At 49.7% G+C, this 21,912-nt stretch overlaps 1 protein-coding gene across 6 annotated transcripts in view; it reads right to left on the reverse strand.

The window, feature by feature from the left end:
- Nucleotides 1-1,923: 1,923 nt before the first annotated feature.
- Ampd3 (adenosine monophosphate deaminase 3) overlaps nucleotides 1,924-21,912 on the reverse strand; it is a 49,059-nt gene continuing 29,070 nt past the window's right edge. For all 6 annotated transcript variants that reach the window (XM_057778457.1, XM_057778460.1, XM_057778458.1 and 3 more), the window contains 9 exons: nucleotides 16,059-16,253; nucleotides 14,227-14,358; nucleotides 13,546-13,709; nucleotides 12,914-13,040; nucleotides 11,311-11,474; nucleotides 10,191-10,311; nucleotides 8,182-8,355; nucleotides 4,328-4,438; nucleotides 1,924-3,465 (listed from right to left, as the gene is read on the reverse strand). In XM_057778457.1, the coding sequence (XP_057634440.1) occupies nucleotides 3,289-3,465; nucleotides 4,328-4,438; nucleotides 8,182-8,355; nucleotides 10,191-10,311; nucleotides 11,311-11,474; nucleotides 12,914-13,040; nucleotides 13,546-13,709; nucleotides 14,227-14,358; nucleotides 16,059-16,253 (1,365 nt within the window). In that variant the 3' untranslated portion in view covers nucleotides 1,924-3,288. The remainder of the gene's footprint in view (nucleotides 3,466-4,327; nucleotides 4,439-8,181; nucleotides 8,356-10,190; nucleotides 10,312-11,310; nucleotides 11,475-12,913; nucleotides 13,041-13,545; nucleotides 13,710-14,226; nucleotides 14,359-16,058; nucleotides 16,254-21,912) is intronic.

A 21,912-nucleotide genomic window follows, 5' to 3' on the forward strand; every position in this document is an offset into this window, starting at 1 on the left:
TCATAAAAGTGGCAGCTTTGTCTCATGGTAAATACACACTTTTCTACTCTGTTCAGCTTTGTCTTAAAATGAGGAGTACTTAAATGCATTTACCATCGTAAGGAGCCGTGTGCCTTCCGAGGCGTGTGAACTGCCTCCTGCTCTGGGGAATTTTTGTAATTTGGACCGTTAGTGCTATGCTCACTCAGTACCATGGACGCCATAAACACTGGGTTTTAGAACAGAGTTTGACTGTGTACTGATGTAAAGGCCAAGGGCAGCAGAACCTCCTTTATTCTTGAGAGAAACTGATACGATGTGCAATTTCAAATTCTTATATACTAAATATCTATATTTATTAGAAGACTTTTATATTGTGCTCTGGGAATTGTGTTGTGTGCTATGTTTTGAGATGATTTCCTTGTATTAATCTATCTCTGGGTAATAAGGCTGCTTGGAAACCTTTTGGTTCCCTGATTTTTAACACTGGGAAGTTGGATTCATTAAAAGATAATCCAAATAATTTGCATTTGCAAGTGTTGGGAGTTTCCTTGCTTTGGGGGTGTCTCTCAACTGAAGCTTACATTGCCAGCTCACCACCCACATTGACGAGGTGCAACACATTGGCAGTATAAACAGAGACGTGGCTCTGCTTACCTTTCTGCCCTACTACCCACTAGACAGAATAGAGGGTTGAACACTGCTCCCTGGCAGTTGTGTGTTCTCCGTGTAAAAGGAAGTCACTAGAGAAGTGTGTAGTGCGAATTCTGATTGGTCTTAATAGAAACCCGGAGTCAGATAGAGGGGTAGTTGCCGAAAGATGAGAGAGACAAACGAGCAAGCCACAGCCACTTCTTACCTCGCCAGCTCCTCAGCCTGAAAGGGTGTCCCCAAGATCCTGTCTCCACCCCCCTAGTGCTGGGGTTAAAGGCATGTGCCTCCCAAGCCCTGGCATCAAAGGTGTGTGCCTGGCCTCGATGGTTAACTACTGGCTGGCTCCACCCTCTGATCTTCAAGCAAACTTTATTTGTTAAAGCACAGATAAAATATCACTATAGAAGTGCCTTAAGCCTCACTGCCCAAGAGGGAAAGCAGAAGGAGGTGGCCGCTTAGAGGTGAGTTCGCTGGTGCCCGTCAGCCATACTTGAAGAAGAGCACACTGGTATCAAAAGCCTCCTCAAATCTACTTGGATAAATATGCCACTCTATAGGCTTAGCTCTTCATCGTCTTCTACAGAATGTCCGTTATAAGTGAGAGCACAGAAGCCCAGAGTCTGCTTGTCTGTGTTGTGTCCCTTTTGTTGGCATTGCAGTCGCGGTGCAGGCATAGGACGGTATGTGCATCACAAACCAGTCACCTTCATTTGTGTTTAGACCCAGAGGAAGAGCCCACCCCTCAGCAAGCAGTAACTACTGGGTGAGCTAGACTCGCTCTCAAACCTGCTATCGTTCCAGACAAAGCGAGCAGATTCACCAAGCAGGACGGTTTTCAGCAGCACAGTTTAAGTAGGATATAAGGCCACTGTCCGCCCTTAGGAATTGGCCAGAGAGCATTGCATGGGATCTGTCTCTTTAGAAACCTGGCTCCATTACTCTTGCCTTTGCTTCCAAACTAAAGCAAGCAAAAGCAGGGATTCATCCCTACCCCCAAGAGGGTCAGTGAAATACAGGATGTAATAAAACACAGTGTTAGAAAAAGAAGCCTGGGTAGCTTTTAGGACATGTAAGACTCAGGACATGCTGGCAAACAGACTTAAGACAGCGCCAGGGAAAAGCTCAAGGCATGGCTCTGCTGCTGCCTGTGGGTGGGCAGAAGCCAGCAAGCTCAGAGTTTTCCATGTTAATGCCCCCACTTCTCACAGCTTTTCACTCTACCCCATCTTAAAACAGTAAATATTTGCTCCACTGAGTCATAATCCTAAGAGACTTTATTTGTAGCTTTTTTTTTTTTAAAAGTAATCGTTACAATGAAAAAACTGTACAATACTATGTTTAGGCAAATGTGTACAAATGGAGGCTTTTCAAAAACAGTCCCTCAGCGACGACAGGCTTTCATTCGGTTTCATAGTCAGCCATGTAAGATAGGAGATTTGCCTAGTAGAAGGATGATGTGGCTCCATAGGTTATGTGGCCACTGAAGAATGACAGTCACAGGGTGAGATGGTCTAGAATCAAATACACATCTTCCAGGTAAAATTAGGTTCATTTAACAATGATACAGAAGGACTTCTGCCTTGTGAATAGCTAGGAAAGTCTGAACATTGTTGAGTATTCTGCACGTAACAGATACTAAAAGAGGAAGTCGTTCAATTCTTTCATATGCATTTATTGAGCACCTACTGTGTTCTAGGCACTAGTAACAGAGATGAGTGGTCTGATAAAGTGTAACACCACACTGACATTAAAAACTTTTCTGCCTGGTCCTGGGACCATGATAGCTTCTGAAGAAATCTGTGCTCTCAAATAAAATGCACCATATTAAAGTAACTTAAAAAAAATCTAACATTTGTGAGGCCTAAAGGAAGAGTAGGGAAAAGACTGAATCAGGGACCTGTGTCCTTCAGAGTGTTTGACTGCCCTGCTCTGACTCCCAGGGGAAGGTGGTAGCAGTCACAATCATAGGATATTAGAATCAAAAGGAACAGAGGTCCTCTGGTCCTATGCTTTTTGGGGGCCTTCATTAAAAGGCAACTATGGCGTGAACAGCCCCAGAACCTCTAAAGTGGTCCATGGGATGGATTCACAGAGCTCGGTCTGTGGTGACTCACCGAGTCCTAACTGAGGGAACTAACACGACAGGAGTGACGGCATCAGTGGGTACACTAGGCTTCCTGACGAGAAAGGAAGGGGGTGCTAAACATGAAGAACCCCATTTTTAAAAACTGCACAAATCAACAGGAGACCCTCATTTTCTCTCAAGGTAGCCCCTTTATGAAAGGGAACGTTGAAGGGGGTGTAAGGCAGCCAGCCAATCAGATGCTGAGAGGAGCATGGCGGATACCACACCGGCCTAAGTCACTTGACATTCGGGCCCAACCATATACGCACTGCAATCACACGAGAGACGTGGAAAACGAGGAACAAGTATACACAAGTGCCGGCTCCCGGCTCCCCTGCCCCCGGGAGGTGGCCAGCGTCTGGCTCAGAAATGCTAACAGAATAGGCATGTTTATAAAGTGCAACCAAAATCGGGATTTGAGATTTCTTCAGAGGCAGCCTCGACACAGACGAAAGCCCTAGTGAGATCCTGGCCGCCATTAGCCCCAGCAGACTTGAAACCCGAGGTGAGAGCGTGTGTGGTGCCCGCGCCTATTTGGTCAGGGCTGTGATCTCCTCCGACTTCATGGCATCGGACAGGAAGCTGAGCTCATTGCACAGGGTCTCGTAGCGGAAGGCCATCCGGATCTGTGCCACGTTCGTCTTTCGGATATCGTTGCCCTCTGGTCCTTCTTTGTAATAGTTCTGTCCCAAAAACTTCTGTTTCTCCTGTGGGCCAAGAGAAAGAGAAGTGAGACCAGATTCATTTCTGTATCCGCACAGACAGCTTTGACACGAACCCCAACACAACTAGTGTCCCTGAAGCTGATCCTCAATGCGGACATCTTCCTCCCATGGGACTCCAAATCTCCCCAGACCTCTGGGTCATGATCCCGACCACTTGGTCATTCGCTCCTTTGTTGTGAGAGAGAATTACAGAACTCATAGGCCTATGCTGGGTGGAAAGCAGAAGAGGAATCCCTCCTGAGAGGTAACGTGGGCAGGCAGTTCTGTGTTCTTGGAGAGGCTGGATCCCAGAACAACTCACATGGCACTTAGACATTTAACTGTCATCTCCCAAGACCCCGTAAGAACCCTCTTCCTGTTCAGATGACATCCCCTGAGCAGACGCCCAGGTTCTCAGTGTTGGCTCCACGTCTGTTCTTAAGGGAGCCATACTGAAGTGCCGAATCTCGTGTGTGCACTCAGTGCCTGCTCTTGCCAGAACTGTTTTAGGGCCTGGGGACATAGCATGAAATAAGCCTCTGCTCTCAACTTCCATTCAAAAGGGAAATGAAAAAACACATAAGAAAATGCATGGCACAGTGTCTGCAAGTGTGGCATGCTATGGCGAAAAATAAGGGGACTGAGGAGGGCGGCCAGGGAAGGCGGGGCTGAGGGCAGGTCTGAGGTAGATGAGGGGCAGCCATGATGGCCCCTGAGGTTTCTCCTGGAGCCTGAATGTCAGGGCTCCTGAGACCTGGCTTGTTCAGCTTGTCACCTATCCCAGTGCCTAGAAGGTACCCCGTGCACAGAGGTCTCTGTGCTTATATATGAAGGGGGAAAGGATGGGCCAGCCAATCACACGCACCTGATGCGAGAGGCCGCTCTGCAGCACGCTGTTCCTGGCGATCTCACACAGGTCGCATGTGCTCAGCTTCCACACCTGGGCTGCGATGGCATACTCCTCCATGAGTGCTTCCTAGACCCCGCCCCGAGCACACGGGTTAGGTGAGACAGCACTGCAGCCTCGGACACAAAAAGCGCTCTCGCGTGGGTTTCCTCTACTGGCTCGCACCCATCTGTTTGTGTGCAGCTGCGGGTCACCACATGAGATAAATCACGGAAACTTCTAGGTTTGTTTGCTCACCGGCACTGAGGGCCTAGCAGGTTGGGTCCTGCTCTTCTGTGAGAGTCCTTATCAAAAAGGGAGGCTCCTTAGGTAAATGAAGGAACATTCATGCCAACTAACAAAGCAAGGATCTGTAAGTGCGACCCAAAGCAGCAGCCTCTGAGATTGACCATCAAGTGATGGAGGCTTTGACAGAGAAACAGAAGTGAACAGAGGGAACCCTAACTGGCAACAGCTGGTCAAGCAATTCAACCAGTTAACTGTTGCAGTGTGATAACTGTTGCAGTGTGATAACTGTTGCAGTGTGATAACTGTTGCAGTGTGATAACTGGTGCAGTGTGATAACTGGTGCAGTGTGATAACTGTTGCAGTGTGATAACTGGTGCAGTGTGATAACTGGTGCAGTGTGATAACTGGTGCAGTGTGATAACTGTTGCAGTGTGATAACTGTTGCAGTGTGATAACTGGTGCAGTGTGATAACTGTTGCAGTGTGATAACTGTTGCAGTGTGATAACTGTTGCAGTGTGATAACTGGTGCAGTGTGATAACTGTTGCAGTGTGATAACTGTTGCAGTGTGATAACTGGTGCAGTGTGATAACTGTTGCAGTGTGATAACTGTTGCGGTGTGATAACTGTTGCGGTGTGATAACTGTTGCGGTGTGATAACTGGTGCGGTGTGATAACTGGTGCGGTGTGATAACTGTTGCGGTGTGATAACTGGTGCAGTGTGATAACTGGTGCAGTGTGATAACTGTTGCAGTGTGATAACTGTTGCAGTGTGATAACTGTTGCAGTGTGATAACTGTTGTAGTGTGATAACTGGTGCAGTGTGATAACTGGTGCAGTGTGATAACTGTTGTAGTGTGATAACTGTTGTAGTGTGATAACTGGTGCAGTGTGATTAACTGGTACAGTGTGATTAACTGGTGCAGTGTGATTAACTGTTACATGGTTAACTGGTACAATGGATTAACTGTTACAGTGTGATTAATACTTACAGTGTGATTAACTGTTACAGTGTGATTAACTCTTACAGTGTGATTAACTGGTGCAGTGTGATTAACTCTTACAGTGTGATTAACTGATGCAGTGTGATTAACTAGTGCAGTGTGATTAACTGGTGCAGTGTGATTAACTGTTGCAGTGTGATTAACTGGTGCAGTGTGATTAAGTGTTGCAGTGTGATTAAGTGTTGCAGTGTGTGATTAATTTGTGCAGTGTGATTAACTGGTGCAGTGTGATTAACTGGTGCAGTGTGATTAAGTGTTGCAGTGTGTGATTAATTTGTGCAGTGTGATTAACTGGTGCAGTGTGATTAACTGGTGCAGTGTGATTAACTGGTGCAGTATGATCAGTAGCTCCATTCCAGGGCCTCATTTATCCAACCGGAGCTGAGTTGTTGTAATCAAGGTCGAGCCTGAGTTGAGCTGTTGAGCTTTCTGCTGGAGCTCACACACAAGGCCAGCAGCCTGCCTCAAAAGCTCAGCGCCCCTGTAGTCTGGCACATGTTCAATAATTCATTTTGTTTTATGTGCATTGGTGTCTTGTCTGTGTATCTGTGAGGGTGTCGAATCCCCTGGAGCGGAGCTAGTCTTGAGCTGCCATGTGGGTGCTGGGCATTAAACGCTGGTCCCCTGGAAGAGCACCAGCGCTTGGTAATTGCTGAGCCATCTCTCCAGGCCCAGTCCTTCCTCTGAATCAGGCACAATTTTAGTACCTGCTTTTTGCTTTACTTTTTTGTTTTTGTTTTGTTTTGTCTTTGGAGACAGGGTTTCTCTGTGTCACAATCCCAGCCGTCCTGGAACTCTCTTTGTAGACCAGGCTGGCCTCGAACTCAGAGATCTGTCTGCCTCTGCCTCCCGAATGCTGGGATTAAAGGCATGCACCACTGCTCCTGACTAGCTTTGCTTTTTATTTAACAGACTATTTTCATTAAAATGTCCAAAAATAGAAGTTAAAATGAGTAAAATGTAACATTAAATACGAACAAGAAAGGCTCCCCCTCCCCCATGGGGAGATGCTGCAGTCCCAAGGGGCTGGGCTTAGCCACAGCCCTGCTCTGACCGGGAACTGTCTGCTGTCCATCGCCAGCCCTTTCTTTCCTGCCTATTGCCTCCAGCTGAGGGTCTTAAACTGCGCTGACAAAGGCCTCTGGGATTCAGAGACCTTTTGCCAACTTCTTTTGCCAACTGTGTAGCTGTTGCGAGGCAGGATTGCTTTCATCCACTCTTCAGGAAACTGAATGCGTGCAGAGATGGGAACCCAGCTGTCTCCTATTAGTGAGACATTAAAGCAAACTGCAGAACAACACCACTCCTCTTGGGATTGCTGTTTTGGGAAATATTTTCTTAACATGTTTTTTTGCTATTTATACAATATTTAATGATTCCATTACTATTTCGGGATGGGTGGAGGTGTGTGTATGTGTGTGTGTGTGTGTGTTATTGTCATCATCATTGTTTTTAGTTTCTTGGTTGTTTTTGTTTTGATGCTGGCCCCCAACTCTGGGTCCCACTGCCTCAGCCCCCCAGTGCTGGATTACTGGCAGCAAACCGATACAGTACTATTTTTTAAAGGTGAAAGATTTTTACACTCAGAAGAGAAACCAGAGTAGTATATTACTGTTTTAAAATAAGTTTGTAAATATTTTTAAAAGCATTCCTACTTTTTCACACCATAAAAAGCAATGGACACAACAAAGACGGGAGGAAGCCCCTTGAAGGTTTCCATTCTGGGTGTCAAGGGCCCAGGACTCTGTAGCTCCTATTGCTTGCTAATCGGTGGCTGATCTTGTCAGCACCAGTGGAATGCTCTGGGAACTCTCGTGGGTGTTACCCATGCGTGACATCATCCTTCCCTTCTCTCCTCCCAGAGACCCAAAGCACAGTCATGAAGATACTACTAGCAAAGCCAGATATGGTGGCACACACCTTCAATCCCGGCATTCCAGAGGCATAGGCAGAAGCAGGAAGATCTCTGTGATTTCAAGGCCAACCTGGTCTACATAGAGAGTTCTAGGTTCTAGCCAGCCATGGCTATACAGTGAAACCTGCTCTCCCCCAAAGGGGCAAATACTATTAATCTAGAAAATTTTGCCTCAATTTCTGGATGCATGGTGTATTAGGCTATTAGACTCCATTAGCTTAGGGAAGAGGGTGCTTTCTGCCCACTGCACAAATAGAAAGGAAGACAATATGGAGTGTTCTAATAACTCTACCAAGATCACAGCGATACATCAAAATAAAAAAAGGTGTAATGGAGAGAAAGGCAAAGACTCCCCTCACCATAGACTCACCCCTTGACTCCACCAAGTCACATTACCCCCAAACAGTGGCAGGCTGGGGAGCCCCAGGACTGTTGGCTGTGGACCACCACTGAACTCCCCCACATCCTCACAGTGGCAGGCTAGGGAGCCCCAGGACTGATGGCTGTGGAGCACCCCTAAATCCCTACATTCTCACAGTGGCAGGGTGGGAAGTCCCAGGACCGGTGGCTGTGGACCACCCCTGAACCCCCACATTCTCACAGTGGCAGGGTGGGAAGCCCCAGGACTGGTGGCTGTGGAGCACCCCTGAAACCCCACATTCTCACCTTGGTGTAGTGGAACTGCATAGGGTCATCAGTGGAGAGCGAGACATGCAGTCCCTTGTGCAGGAATTCCCGAAGCGGGTTCTTTGAATATTCCAGAAACAGGCTGTTGTTACTGAGAGGAGACATGGCAATAGGGATCTGAGCCAGGTAGTAGAGATACTGCAGTACAGGACTCTGCAAAAGAACAGCGAACTCATGAGACTCATGCCAGAGGGTTGGCCAATGCCGACGGAAACCCGAGGCTGCGAGTGTCTGGACCACGAAAGCTGCGATGTCCAGGCCCACCCGTCTCTACTGCCTGCAGTCCTCTCATTGCTGTGACATGCGGGGAGTCCTGCCCACTGTTGGAAATACCCGCTTCTGGCTTGAGAGGCCACATCTTACTGTCTGCACAGGGTGGACAGGTCACAAGAATCCCCATATGTGTGAGAAACATTCAAGTTTGGACTTCCATTGGTTTGGATATAAAATATCCTTCATAGGTTTGTGTTTTTGAGTATTGGGTCACCAGCTGGTGGCACTGTTTTGGAAGGTTGTGGAACCTTTAGAAAATAGAACCTCGCCAGAGGAGGTGGGTCACTGGTTTTCATTATAAAACTTGAAGTTTTCTAATAGCTAGGACCCACTTCCCACCCATCTTCCACTTCCGGACTTCAGATGCAACATAACCCGAGTATCATTACCTCCCTGCGCGATGGACTGTATCCTTCAAAGTGTGAGCCAAGCTAGGCCCCTCCCCCTTAAAGATGCTGCCTGTTAGGTGTTTGAACAGGGCAGTGAGGAAGTGACCAGAAGAGGGCTGTACACACTCTAGCCCCTCGGAGACCTAACCTGAAGGGAGGAGGCAGGCTTTGTGCTATAGTTCCCTGCTGTAGCACTGTCCCTTACACGTGTGACCAGAGAGAGGATGTCAGGACCATAGCAAGGGGATGTAGCAAGGGGACGTAGCATAGCTGAGTACCCAGATTCAGTGACATCACCTGCACAAAGCAGAAGCTAGATGGCTGCTGTGGCCACCACTGGGGACTATCTGAGTCAACTACGGACCTCATGTGGATCCTTTGTCCAAAGCCTCTAGAATGAGGGGCCTAGGAATATTGCAGCGCAGAACAAGGGCTGTTAGTCAGTGTGGAGGAATCCCAATTCTGTGCTTAACATTGTGTAAAGATTATGCTATAGAGGAAGGTGGCTGGGGGAGATGGCCCACAGCAGGCAGTGCTCTTGTAGAGGACCCGAGTTACGTTGGGGGCAGTTCACAATAACCTTAATTCCCGTCCAAGGGACAGGACAGCCTCTGCAGGCCCCTGCACTCACTCATGCTCGGACCCACACACAGACACACATGTATAAACATAATTTTAAAAAATTAGTCTTTAAGAAAAGGGGGCTGGAAATACTAAGTAACTGGCGCTGCTTCTATAAAGTAAGGAGGCATTTTCGGTTTACTTTTTTTAAAATCTAAATCATGATTTTGGTTATTTTATGATTAAAAGTGAACCCAACTTCTTTTTTTTCTTTTTTCAAGATAGGGTTACACTGTGTAACAGCTCTGGCTGTCCAAGAACTCACTCTGTAGACCAGGCTATCCCCGAACTCACAGAGATTCGCCTGCCCCTGTCTCCCAAATGCTGGGATTAAAAGCGTGCGAGTAAACCACAGCACTGCTGAATCTGGTTGTTTTTGTTTGTTGTTTTTCCTGCATTAATTTGTTTTGTTTGTTGTTGAGGAAGAGAAGGAGGAAGGGAGGGAGAGAGGAGAGAGAGAGAAAGAGAGAGAGAGAGAGCGCGCATGACGTTGTGAAGGGAGGTAGGGAGAAATTAGAGGGGAAAGAAAATGATCAAAATATATTAAAACAATTAAGTAAAAATAGTCAGTGAACCTAAGAAGACTGCAGGTATCCCAACCCTCCAGAAGCTATGGCCTCCAGCTCCACTGACCTCCATTCTGGGGTTGGGGAGGAGATGGAAACCCAGCACACTCAGCATGGCCTCGGGGAGTGGTCCACCTACCTTCTTGAGGAGGAGCCCATGGGAAATGTTGTCTGCAGTCAGGAAGGCGGACACTAGATGGGTGATGGAGCCTGCTTCCCCACAGTGAGGCCGGAACAGGAACGTGCTCAGGCCTCGTTCCCTGTGGAAGGGGGGCTCCAGGTGAGGACATGCCCCTGGTTTACCTTGCCCACACCCCCAGCCCAGGACACACTCCAGGGGGAACATCCCCGTGGCATGGTCAGCACAGCTAACCCAGTGCAGCCTAGAAACTGCCCCTCCTATGACGCAGAAGCCGAGAGACTTGACTTCCAGGGCAGAGGAATAGCAATAGAGAGAGGCCCTGGCTTCCTTCACCCTTCCTCCCTTCCCTGCTTTCCAGGACTGTGGCCTCCATCCATCATGAGAAACCAAGAGCAAACTCTTTGCCATAGAAATTAGCAAAGGCCCAGAGGGTGACGTGTGGAAGACACTGAGCAGGTCAGTGACAAAGCCAGACCTGGAAAGCCTGTCTCCCAGAGCTAGGACCAACCCCCTCCACCCTGGTGCCATGCTCTTTCCTCAACTCAATTCTAAGCCTCCACACCACAATCTTAGGTTGACTCTGTGCTAGTTAGTGAGAGGCCATGCTCCCAAAAGAAGGTAAAGGAATATCAGACTCATAGAGAAGGGAGTGTGATTGTGTCCTGTGTCCCCTGGGCACAGGAGACCAGCTTAGGGCTTATGTCGACTGAACATGCTTCACCCCCATCTCTCCTGTGCCTGGACTCTGCCAATCACGTGCAGTTACGTTTTTCCAAAGCACAAATGCATGTGTGCAGATGGCTGAACGGCAGTAAACAAGCATGCATATGTGTCTGCATGTCCTAGGTCTCTTCCATGTCCCAAGGATCTACAACGCCACATAGAGATGTGTGCTGGTGAATGTGCACATATGAACACGCGCGTTCAAATGTACAGCATCGCTGTACACAGGACTCATGTCTGTACTGGCATGAGCCTCCTCATGTGCATGCCCGCATGGGTGAGCAGCTGCGATAAATTTAAGTAGCTGTTTGGGTGCGCGTGTTGGCAGAAGTGAACACAGACCCATGGATCACACGTGTGGAACACGGGCTCACTCCAGCACCACCTCACCCACCTGCGAAGGTTGTTCAGCACCATGATGTTGGCATACATGTAGTACAGGTAGTAGCTGTAGGGTGGGTTCTGCTCGCTGGTCCAGAGGTCTGGACTGGGACTCTTTTCTGAGAACATGTGGTCACTGTGCTTGGACTCATCGTCCACACTGTCAAACCCTGTCACCTGCGTGGGAAGTAACGACGGTGACATTGAGCCAGGGTAGGATCATCCAGGACTCGGCTCAGCTCCAGGCGGGGCTAAGGAGCTCACACTTCTGTTGGGGATCCTTAGCCCTCAAAGGCACAGAGATGGGGTGCAGCCCCTCAGTGTGTCCCGTAGGGCTCCCCAGTGGGCCCAGTAGAGCGGCCTGGAGAATGCCCAGCCCGGTGTGGCAGTAGAGACAATGAAGAACCTGAGGCTGGGCCGGATGAGGGTGAGTCTGAGTTGCCAAGTTTTCTCTTTGCCGCGCTGAAGAGGAGGCACTGCAGGAAACGGGGGCCACTGCCAACTGCAGCTGTGACAGTCTGGGGTGGGAGGGGACCCTCCGTGATAGTCTGTGCACCCACTCTCATCCCTCAAGCCCTCCTGGCCTTCCAGCTCACCAGCTAGCACTCAAGTGTCACTGTGTGGGAGGGGGCGGGGTGAAGGCAGTGTGACTATGGCCTCGTTTTATTGTTGAACAAGCCGGAACCGAAGTGATTTAGGAAACCGCCCAAGTGGGATGAGCGGGTTCTGGGCCCATATAGACTCCAGGGCTGCATTCGGGCTATAGGGAGAGGATTCCTTTGAGCTTGTCGGGTAAGGCACCAGCTGGATGCCTGACACAGCAGTGGCCCAAGAGGCATCTCTGCTCTGTTGGGAAGGACCTGGGAAATCCTTTCTAGCAAGTATCTCCAGTCTCCAGGCTAAGAGCTGAGGATTCCTGCCCATGGCCGCCCTTCTCTCCTGGGGATTCCTGCCCATGGCTGCCCTTCTCTCCTAGGGATTCCTGCCCATGTCCGCCCCTCTCTACTGCAGATTCCTGCACATGGCCGCCCCTCTCTACTGCAGATTCCTGCCCATGACTGCCCTTCTCTCCTGGGGATTCCTGCCCATGGCCACCCTCTCTCCTAGTGATTCCTGCCCATGGCCACCCTCTCTCCTAGTGATTCCTGCCCATGGCCACCCTCTCTCCTGAAGATTCCTGCCCATGGCCACCCTTCTCTCCTGGGGATTCCTGCCCATGGCGGCCCTTCTCTCCTGGGGATTCCTGCCCATGGCCGCCCTTCTCTCCTGAGGATTCCTGCCCATGGCCGCCTTCTCTACTGAGAATTCCTGCCCATGGCCACCCTCTCTCCTGGGGATTCCTGCCCATGGCCACCCCTCTCTCCTGGGGATTCCTGCCCATGGCGGCCCCTCTCTACTGAGGACAGATACAACCTTGTCCAGCATTACCGGCAACTGCTACCCTGAGAAGCAGCCTCCTCTCCACTCCGTCCTTTAGACAGCTTCTTGGAGCTGGCAGCCCAGGACTGGGGTCCAGGAGCTGGGAGGGAAGCAGAGTAGGAGGGAGGAGGAAGACCAACCTGGGCCCTGTGGAGCAGGTATGACCCCCTCTTGCACACTGAGCCCCCAGAACTTACGTATTTGAGGAAGAGGTGAAGCTCCCGGTTATCTTGGGGGTCGATGGTAGCCTTGAAAAGGGGCAGGAAGATGTTCTCCAGCATCTTCCCAAAGTTTGGCAATAGTTTCTTTGACCTAAATATGTCACTGGGGAAATCAAAGGCTCGCTCGTTAGGACTTGATCTGCCGGGTGGGCCCCGGTCACTTTCTCAGCAGAGCAAAAACCCAGTGCGGAGAGTGTCCTGCAAACTCCACATCTTCCTGTGCCCACCAAGTCAGAGGCCACCCCGAGAGTGAAGCGGTGGGCTTCAGGCTGGGTGAGATCAGATGAAGCAGACTCTGCCCTCGGCTGCTCCAAACCCCACGCCCAGCCCAGCTGGGGACGAGAGAGGCACTCTGAGTGACAGTCAGGGAGAGGTCAGCTATGCAGGACTCTGCCGGTCATGCTGTGCCCCAGGCTCACCCAAGTCTTCAATGAGAAGGCAGCAAGAAGTCCCCCACCAAGGCCTTGCCGCATATTTTCCAAAAGCAAGAATGGTGTGTGCTGAGAGCCAAACACGACCACTCCTCCCCACCCCTCAATAGCACAGGAGTCATGGATACAGGCTGCGGTCCCCAGAGAACCCAGGGCAGACAAGGGCACGGTACTTACTAGATCCGGGGCACTTGGATGATCCAGCGCATGTTAGGGGAGTAGACCTTGTGCTGGATGAACCAGCGGGCCAGGCTGTGCCACTCCTGGGGACTTCGGCCATAGATGGAGAGTCGTGGTTCTGAGTACTGGTACTTGCTGTCCTCCAGCTCCCGGGCCACCTCCTGGTACCAAGAAGAACTGAGTCAGCCCAGGAGATTCCCAGCTCTATGGGAGACCCCAATCTCCAAGTGGGCCCTGGGATCCTTTAGCTCCCTGCTCATGGTGGGAAGGCTGATCTAAATCTCTGGTGTTGCTATGGAAGCACCCACTCCCCAGCTAAAACTTCTCCTGGGAGGGAGGCCAGGGTTTGACACAGGCGTGCTGTAGAAACGGGCCTGGCTGTAGAACCAGGCTGAGCAGCGGCCGTGTTTCCACTTGGGGCCAGCCTTTGACCAGCCGAGTTCAGGCTGCAAGCAGACAGGGGTGGCACCAGATACTACGAGCTCTTCCTTCCTCTCCCCTTCCCTGTCATTGACCCACACAACACACCTGCCCATGCTTGAGAGCAGGAGATCGGCATGGGCCAGTGCTGGGGGGTACAAAGGCCTTCAGGGAGAGGAAGGGACAGAGGTCATGCCTGCCCCTACTTTTTGAAGGCAGTCGAGGTCAGGCATCTGAAGGGGCTGAGGGTTCACTCACCTTGACCATCCGAGCAAAGTACTCTCCTCCCAGGAAGTTTTCAGTCTTCAAATACAGGTCCCGAAGTTCACTGGCCCCCACCGGGTTGTACTTGGAGTTGAACTTGTCAAAGCGGTGGAAAGTCTGCCGGCCCTATGAGTAGGAGATGCCAGTCAGCTCCACCACACTTCTCTGCAGCTACCAACTGTTTCTCCAGGCCATTACAAGACAGCCACACTAGAAAACATTGTCATCCCCCTCTCTGTTTTTCTCTCTCCCTCCTTTCCTTTCTTTGAGATAGAATCTCACACTATGTAGTACAAGGTAGCGTCAAACTTGCAATCCTTCTGCCTCATCCTCCAAAGGGCTAGGATCATGTCTGAATCACCATGCCCAGCTCGCTGTAATTTCCCACGTGAAACCTTGGAAATCCTGAATGCCAGGGTCATGTCCCCGCAGTCAACATAGGACTATTTGGACAGGATGATGGTGGAGTCTGATGAACACAACCTGCCACACAGAGCAGAGGGTTCAAGACCACTGAACAATCAAAAATATCGAGTTTAACCGGGCGGTGGTAGCACACGCCTTTAATCCCAGCACTTGGGAGGCAGAGGCAGGCGGATCTCTGTGAGTTCGAGGCCAGCCTGGTCTACAAGAGCTAGTTCCAGGACAGGAACCAAAAAGCTACGGAGAAACCCTGTCTGGAAAAATTAAAAAAAAAAAATGAGTTTAGCGTCGGGGAAAACGGCTCAGGAATTGGTGTGCTTATTGCACATGCTATGGATTAGAGTTCAGATCCCCAGAAACCCACATGAATACTAGGTGGTTGTCCTGGCCCTGCCTGTAATTCCAGCTTCAGGAGGTAGAGGGGGGAATTCCCAAAGACACTGACTAAGACTAGCCATAGCAGTGAGCTCTAAGTTTGATGGAGAGACCCTGCCTCAATTAATAATGTGGGAGAGGGAGACCAATCCAGGATGACTCCCAGATTGACCTCAGGCCTTTACATACACATGTGCAAAAACATACATACACCACAGAAAAATGGGATCAGAAAAAGAAAGAATAAAGTTCTTACTGTGCCTTTTTAGGTCTGCAGTATTTCCTGTGTGTATCTGTTATGTTTGCATTGTCTGTGAATACTGTGTTGAAGGTAATGCTGCTATGAACACCAGTCTGCAAGTGTCTGTTGACATCCCAGTTTTCAATGCCTTCAAGTGTACGAGAAGGAGTCAACAGTAGTGGATTCTGCATCTTAAACAACCATGATGCAGTTTCCACAGCAACCACGCCATCATTCAACACTCTAACAGTTTTGAAAACTAAAAGTTGCATGCTAGTCATCACTTTATAAATCTTTTTAAAGTATTTTTTTTTTTACTTCTCTGTGTGTGTCTGTTTGGCTGGATGTGTTCCAAATGCATGCAGAGCCTGTAAAAGCCAGAAGAGGGCGCTGGGATCCCTGGAACTGTAGTTATAGGCTCTAGTGAGCTACTGACTGTGGGTTCTGGGAACTGAACCCCTCTTCTGCAAGAGCTCATAGCTTCTGGCTCTCCAGCTCCACAGTCATCGTTTTATAGACAAAAAATAAAAGCTTAAATGAGTCACCTAAAGACACATGACTCCTAAGTGGGATTAGCCTTGGAACCATCTGACTTCATGCTGCATAGTCTTCCTTTGACACACATTTGTTCCCAGCCTTGTTATTCAATAACACCAGATTCCTTCCATGGCCTCTACCGCAAGCAGAGAAAGATGATCCCCTGGCCACCCGCTGCCAAGCACAGCTATGGTGGCTTCTATGGGCAGAGCACTCCCCAACGGAGGTGCCAGGGCAGAAACTCACTCACCGCATGGACATCCAGTGAGTCCACGGTGAGGTCGTAGGGGTCCATGTGCAGGCTGTCGAACACCTGCCGCAGGGTGATCTTCCGACCTAGCTTCTCGGCCACAGTTCTGTCCGGCTCTGTCTGGTACGTGTGCTTGATGAAACGCAGCAAGTGCTTCTGGTTCATGCAGGCTGCCGCGTGAATGTGCGTGTCCACCTGGAACACATCCCCGCTGGCCAGTGAGCTGGGTCCCCTCCCCTAGTGATGTGGGAGTCCCCTCTGTGTGCTGTGATTACCATTAATGAATAAAGAAACTGCTTTGGACCTATAGCAAGGCAGAACTTAGGTAGGCAGGGAAAGCTAGGCTGAATGCTGGGAGAAAGAAGGGCAGAGTCATAGAGAAGCCATGGATCTTCCACTTGAGACAGATGTTGGCAATATTACCCAGTAAGCCACTGCCATATGGCGATTCACAGATTAATATAGATGGGTTAGTTTAGGATATGAATTAGCCAGAAACACACTTAAGCTATTGGCCAAACAGTATTGCAAATAATACAGTTTCTGTGTGATTATTTGGAAGCTGGGTGGCCGGGACCAATGAACAAGCAACCCTTCCTCCTACACCCTAGTTACCAAAGAACCACGGCCCTCAATGTGGAGCACAGAGCCTTAGCACTACGTGGGTGGTGGAACCTCTACCCACCATCCCCCTTCCTGCTTCTCCTCCAGGCCTCAGAGTTAGCCCCCTTCCCTATAGCCCTGCCACCCAGCTTACCTCCAGACAGCATTAAAATATTTTTGGTTTGCCGGGCGGTGGTGGCGCACGCCTTTAATCCCAGCACTCGGGAGGCAGAGGCAGGCGGATCTCTGTGAGTTCGAGGCCAGCCTGGTCTACAAGAGCTAGTTCCAGGACGGGCACCAAAGTTACAGAGAAACCCTGTCTCAAAAAACCAATATATATATATATATATATATATATATATATATATATATATATATATATATTGGTTTAGTTTATTATTTTTTCCCTCTTGACAAATTCTTAGTGGCCCTCGCATACTTGGGGGAACTCAAAGCTTTAACCTGGAATCAAGGCCGCATGCAACCGTAATTCTCCCCTTCCTGCCCCCATCACGTGTGGGGAGCTACTTATGACTTCTCAGGCACCAAGCTGCTCTATGCTGGTTCACATGGCCCACGCCTTTCCTCAGCCTGGCAGGTCATCTTCTTCCCCACCAGGCTGATCTGTTTCCTTCTGCCTCCTCCACATGGAAGCCCCCTGGGCACAGCTAAACCAGTCTCTCCCTTGCCCAGCCCGGGCACTTGGTCCAGTCATTTACACCATGAGCGCATCCTCCTGACCCCCTTTACATGTGTCTGTCTCCCTGGGAGTTCTTCAAGGATGGGGACCAGGCGCACTGCATCCAGGTCTGTGGCACCCACCCCAAGGATTGGGCCAAAGTATCAGGCGATTCATGGGTAGATGAATGAATGGGTACCATCAGTTCCAGGGGTTTCATGTAACTATTGAAACCTCACTCTTCCCGCTGACTTCTCTGGGAGTTCCCAAAACAATCTCCCCAATAGAGGTAAGAGGGTGGCCACCCCACCTTTCTCGGTTAATTCTATCTCACCCCAAACCCAGGAATTCCAAGCCCATACGTCAATTGATATCCTCACTCTAAGCCCACATGTGTACTCAGACTTCAGGGCTAATTCTAACTCACTGGAACAGGCAGGAACCTGGAGCGTGGCTCCCCTTGCACTCAGTGGAAACAGATTCCTCATAGGAGGGGCCAGCAAGGAGCCCAGTGGGCTCTCAACAGTGTTTCGAGTCTTCCATAGCACGCTAAACTCCTGCAGCACCAAGTTGTCTCTTCACCTCTGGCCTCTTCCTCTTGGTCTCCTAGGACAGCACATCCTCACCCCAGACCCACGCCACTTGTGCCTTTAGAGACTTTTATTTATGTGTATGTGATTGTGTTTGACTGTGTGTGTGTGTGTGAGAGAGAGAGAGAGAGAGAGAGAGAGAGAGAGAGAGAGAGAGAGAGAGGAGGAGGAGGAGGCCTGGGAGGAGGAGGCTCCTGAGAGAGGGGAGGAGGCCTGGGAGGGATGGGGGTGCTAAAGAGGGCATTGGCTCCCCTGGAGATGAAATCACATGCAGTTGTGAGCTGTCTACCATGAGTGCTGGGAACTGGACTTCAGTCCTCTGCAAGGACACCAAAAACTGCAACCACTGAGCCATCTCTAGGCCCCACCTGTGCCTTTAACTTTTCTCTTTACTCAACAACTCTCAGATGTGGACCATCAGTTGAAAGTTCCAGAACTAAACTGATTGCCTATCTGACAGCTCTATTTGAGGAACTCAAAGACAGTTCAAATTTAATGTGCCCCCAACACTGCACTCTCTGTCTCAGACCACAGTCCAAACATGGCCATCTCCCGGGTCTCAGCGTCTGAGAAATGGCACATCCTGAACCCAGATGTTCACTACGGAAACGTGGGGCATACACAGTCTTCGTGGTCCCTTGTCCCAGTACCAGCCAATCCCATCAGTTCTCCCCTGCAGACAGATGTGTTCCAACTTCACTGTCATAAGAACTCTCCCTCCTGGGTCCAGAATGACCTCTTCCCAGGTCCCGGCATCTTCTCCTCTTGTCCACTATCCACTATGCCAACCACACACACACACACACACACACACAAGCTAGAGCTGACATTTTAAAAAACACTATCACTAATCTTAGGGTGAGGGCTGTGGTAGTTTGAATGTAATTGGCATCCATAAGCTTAGAGAGAGCGGCACTATAGAAGTGTCTTAATTGGAGTAGGTGCGGCCTTGTTGGAGGACGTGTGTGGGCTTTGAGGTCTCATATATGCCCAAGCCTTGCTCAGTGTCTCACTTTACTTCTTACTGCCTGTGGACCAAAGATGTAGAACTCTCAGCTTCTTCTCCAGCATCGTGTCTGCCTGCACACCGTCATGATGATGGACTGAAACTGTAAGCCACCCAATTAAACGTTTTCCTTTGTAAGAGTTGCCATGGTCACGGTTTCTCTTCACAGCAATAGAAACCCTAAGACAAGGGCGCTCCCAACATCAGCTGGACCCATCTTCCTGTCACCTCTATTCCTACTCTTTCTGGTATGTTCCACTTACCAGGCAGGCTACGGGAAGAGCTGATTAAGTCTCAGTGGGCATGCTGGGTCACCTTGCATGAGCCCAAGAAAACTAAGAGAGGTGTTCCCGTACACCAGCCTGAACCCTGTAGCTGCCGCTGACTGGGCTCTCTGCCAAGGCTGGGGTGAGGAGGCACTGACCTCAAGCCAGGGAATGCTGTCCACAGCTGGTTGTTCATCTGTAAGTCATGCCAAGCCAGACATTTGATCTATTGGACTCTGTGTACATTATCTCAGCCAGCCATGGTGTTGGACACATCGCTCACTCAACAGGGTCCTTCCTGACATCAGTTTCTGACACTCCTCCAAGAAAGACAGAAACAACTCAAAGCTGTGAAGCCCAAAACATGACACAGAGCAGGGCTGAGGCTCTCGGCTTCAGAGATGAGACCAGACAAGATGAGCCCGGCTTCACCCGGTGCCGCGCAGCCTGACTCCTATCTCAGCGTGACTCCATACATTCTTCTGCCTATCTCAGCATGACTCCACACATTCTAGCTGTGTCCTCCAGCCTCCTGGTCATACACACTGCCTGTCGTGGCTCCCATGAGTCACAGGACCTAGAATGAAAACAACTGGACCATCTAGGAGTCACCCAGTCCAAACTTTAGAATCTCAAAAGTGACTCTTTTAGGAATAAATCCAAAAGGTCTTCACTGGAGATCAGTGTCTTCCATTCACCAGAAAAACCTACATGAGTACTGTCATATGAGATGAATACTCTGTCATACATGAACACATGAATACTGTCACATGAGATGAATACTCTGTCATACATGAACACATGAATACTGTCACATGAGATGAATACTCTGTCATACACGAACACATGAATACTGTTACATGAGATGAATACTCTGTCATACATGAACACATGAATACTGTTACATGAGATGAAGACTCTGTCATACATGAACACATGAATACTGTCACATGAGATGAAGACTGTGTCATACATGAACACATGAATACTGTCACATGAGATGAATACTCTGTCATACATGAACACATGAATGCTGTCATATGAGATGAATGCTATGTCATACATGAACGCATGAATACTATCACATGAGATGAATACTCTGTCATACATGAACACATGAATACTGTCACATGAGATGAATACTCTGTCATGCATGAATACTGTCACTGAGATGAATACTCTGTCATGCATGAATACAAGAATATTGTCACATGAGATGAATACCCTGTCACATGAGATCCTGGTTCCCACAAACAGAAACATCTCAGTGCAGGACTGCTTGAAATTTGGGACCTGAGCTGATGCTGGTCATTCCCACACTATGCAAACATGAGTAATCAATAATACTATTCTTTCTTTAAGCTTGAACACCCCAGGGAGCCAATCCCCATTGGTCAGGCTTAGCTCAGATGACACCTATGGTGTCCCTTGATGTGACATTTGACCAAAGTGGACAATGTCCATTTGCATCCAATGCCCAACTTGCAAGTAGCAATCCTATCCCTTCCTTCTTTCTAAGCACTGGGCAGAAAACTCATGTCTCAGTTACAGGGTCCTTCTGCTAGGGGCTCACAGTTGTCCTAACTCATTCTGCCACCCACACAGACACATGCCATGCCCCAGGTTCTGCCTTCAGAGCCTGGCCCTGAACATGACAGCCACCACAGAGATGGGATGCCCCTTCCCAGCCACTGTGGATTTTAAGCTCCCAGTCTTGTCCCCTGAACACAGGATTTGAAGAGGAAATAAAGCATCCAGTACCAACAGCAGGTCAGCTCTCCTACCCTGGAGGAGCAAGCATGGCCTAACTCAGCAGCTCTGGACCCACGTTTATGAACCAAGCAAGGTACCAAGACCAGACCGTTGTGCTGTAGAGTAGGCATCAACCCCAGACTGCCAGGGAACACCAAGAATCATCTCTGCACTCTCCACACAGTCTCACACCGAGGCTCTCTCCCACGCCATGGCCAATGAGCAGCCCAGGGATAGTCTAGACAGTGCAGGGATGGCCACAGAACCGTATTAGAAGCACAGCCAGCTAGGCCAGCCTGGCCCCAAGCATGGGGAGACAGGCCCAGAGCTCCCTCGCCTGCACAGGGCAGGGCTGTGCTGGACTCAGCGAGGTGTTTCACTGGACTGCCAGGATGTGCTGAGTTCCTGCAGTAACTGAGGCACCACCTGACTGAACACCCAAGGTTCCCAGAGAAGGTACAGACAGTGGCTATCATGTCTAGGTCTAACCATGACCGTTCACCTCTATCCAGGCATACTTAGAGATGCCTTCCTAACCCACGTGCCCTACTCTCACTTCTGAAGTCTCCTCGTCCAGTCTGAGACTTCTGGCATTCTTAAAATACCCATGGAGTTCCAAGGTTCAGAACTCTCCCACGGCCCTGCAGCCTCCCTTCCCCTCTTGGCTGACACCTAAGTTCCAGCCCCACCTGCTTGCCCTCTCTCTCCTTCCTTTCCCCTCTCCTGACTTCTGCAGGTGCCGCTCCCTCCGTGGGAATGCCACTCTTTCCTTCCCCACATCACACAACCTTCCCTGCTTAGTTCTGGCCTTTCCTTGAAAGCCACTCCCCGTCCCATCACAGCCCTTGTCTCTGGAAATTTTTAACAACAGCATGATCCTGGGTCTCACTGTATCCTACCTACCTACCTGGAAGAAAGTGGAAAAGCTCTAGACACACACACACCTGTCTTTGTTGCA

This window comes from Chionomys nivalis, chromosome 8 (assembly GCF_950005125.1).
Source record: "Chionomys nivalis chromosome 8, mChiNiv1.1, whole genome shotgun sequence".
Taxonomy (NCBI): Eukaryota; Metazoa; Chordata; class Mammalia; order Rodentia; family Cricetidae; genus Chionomys; species Chionomys nivalis.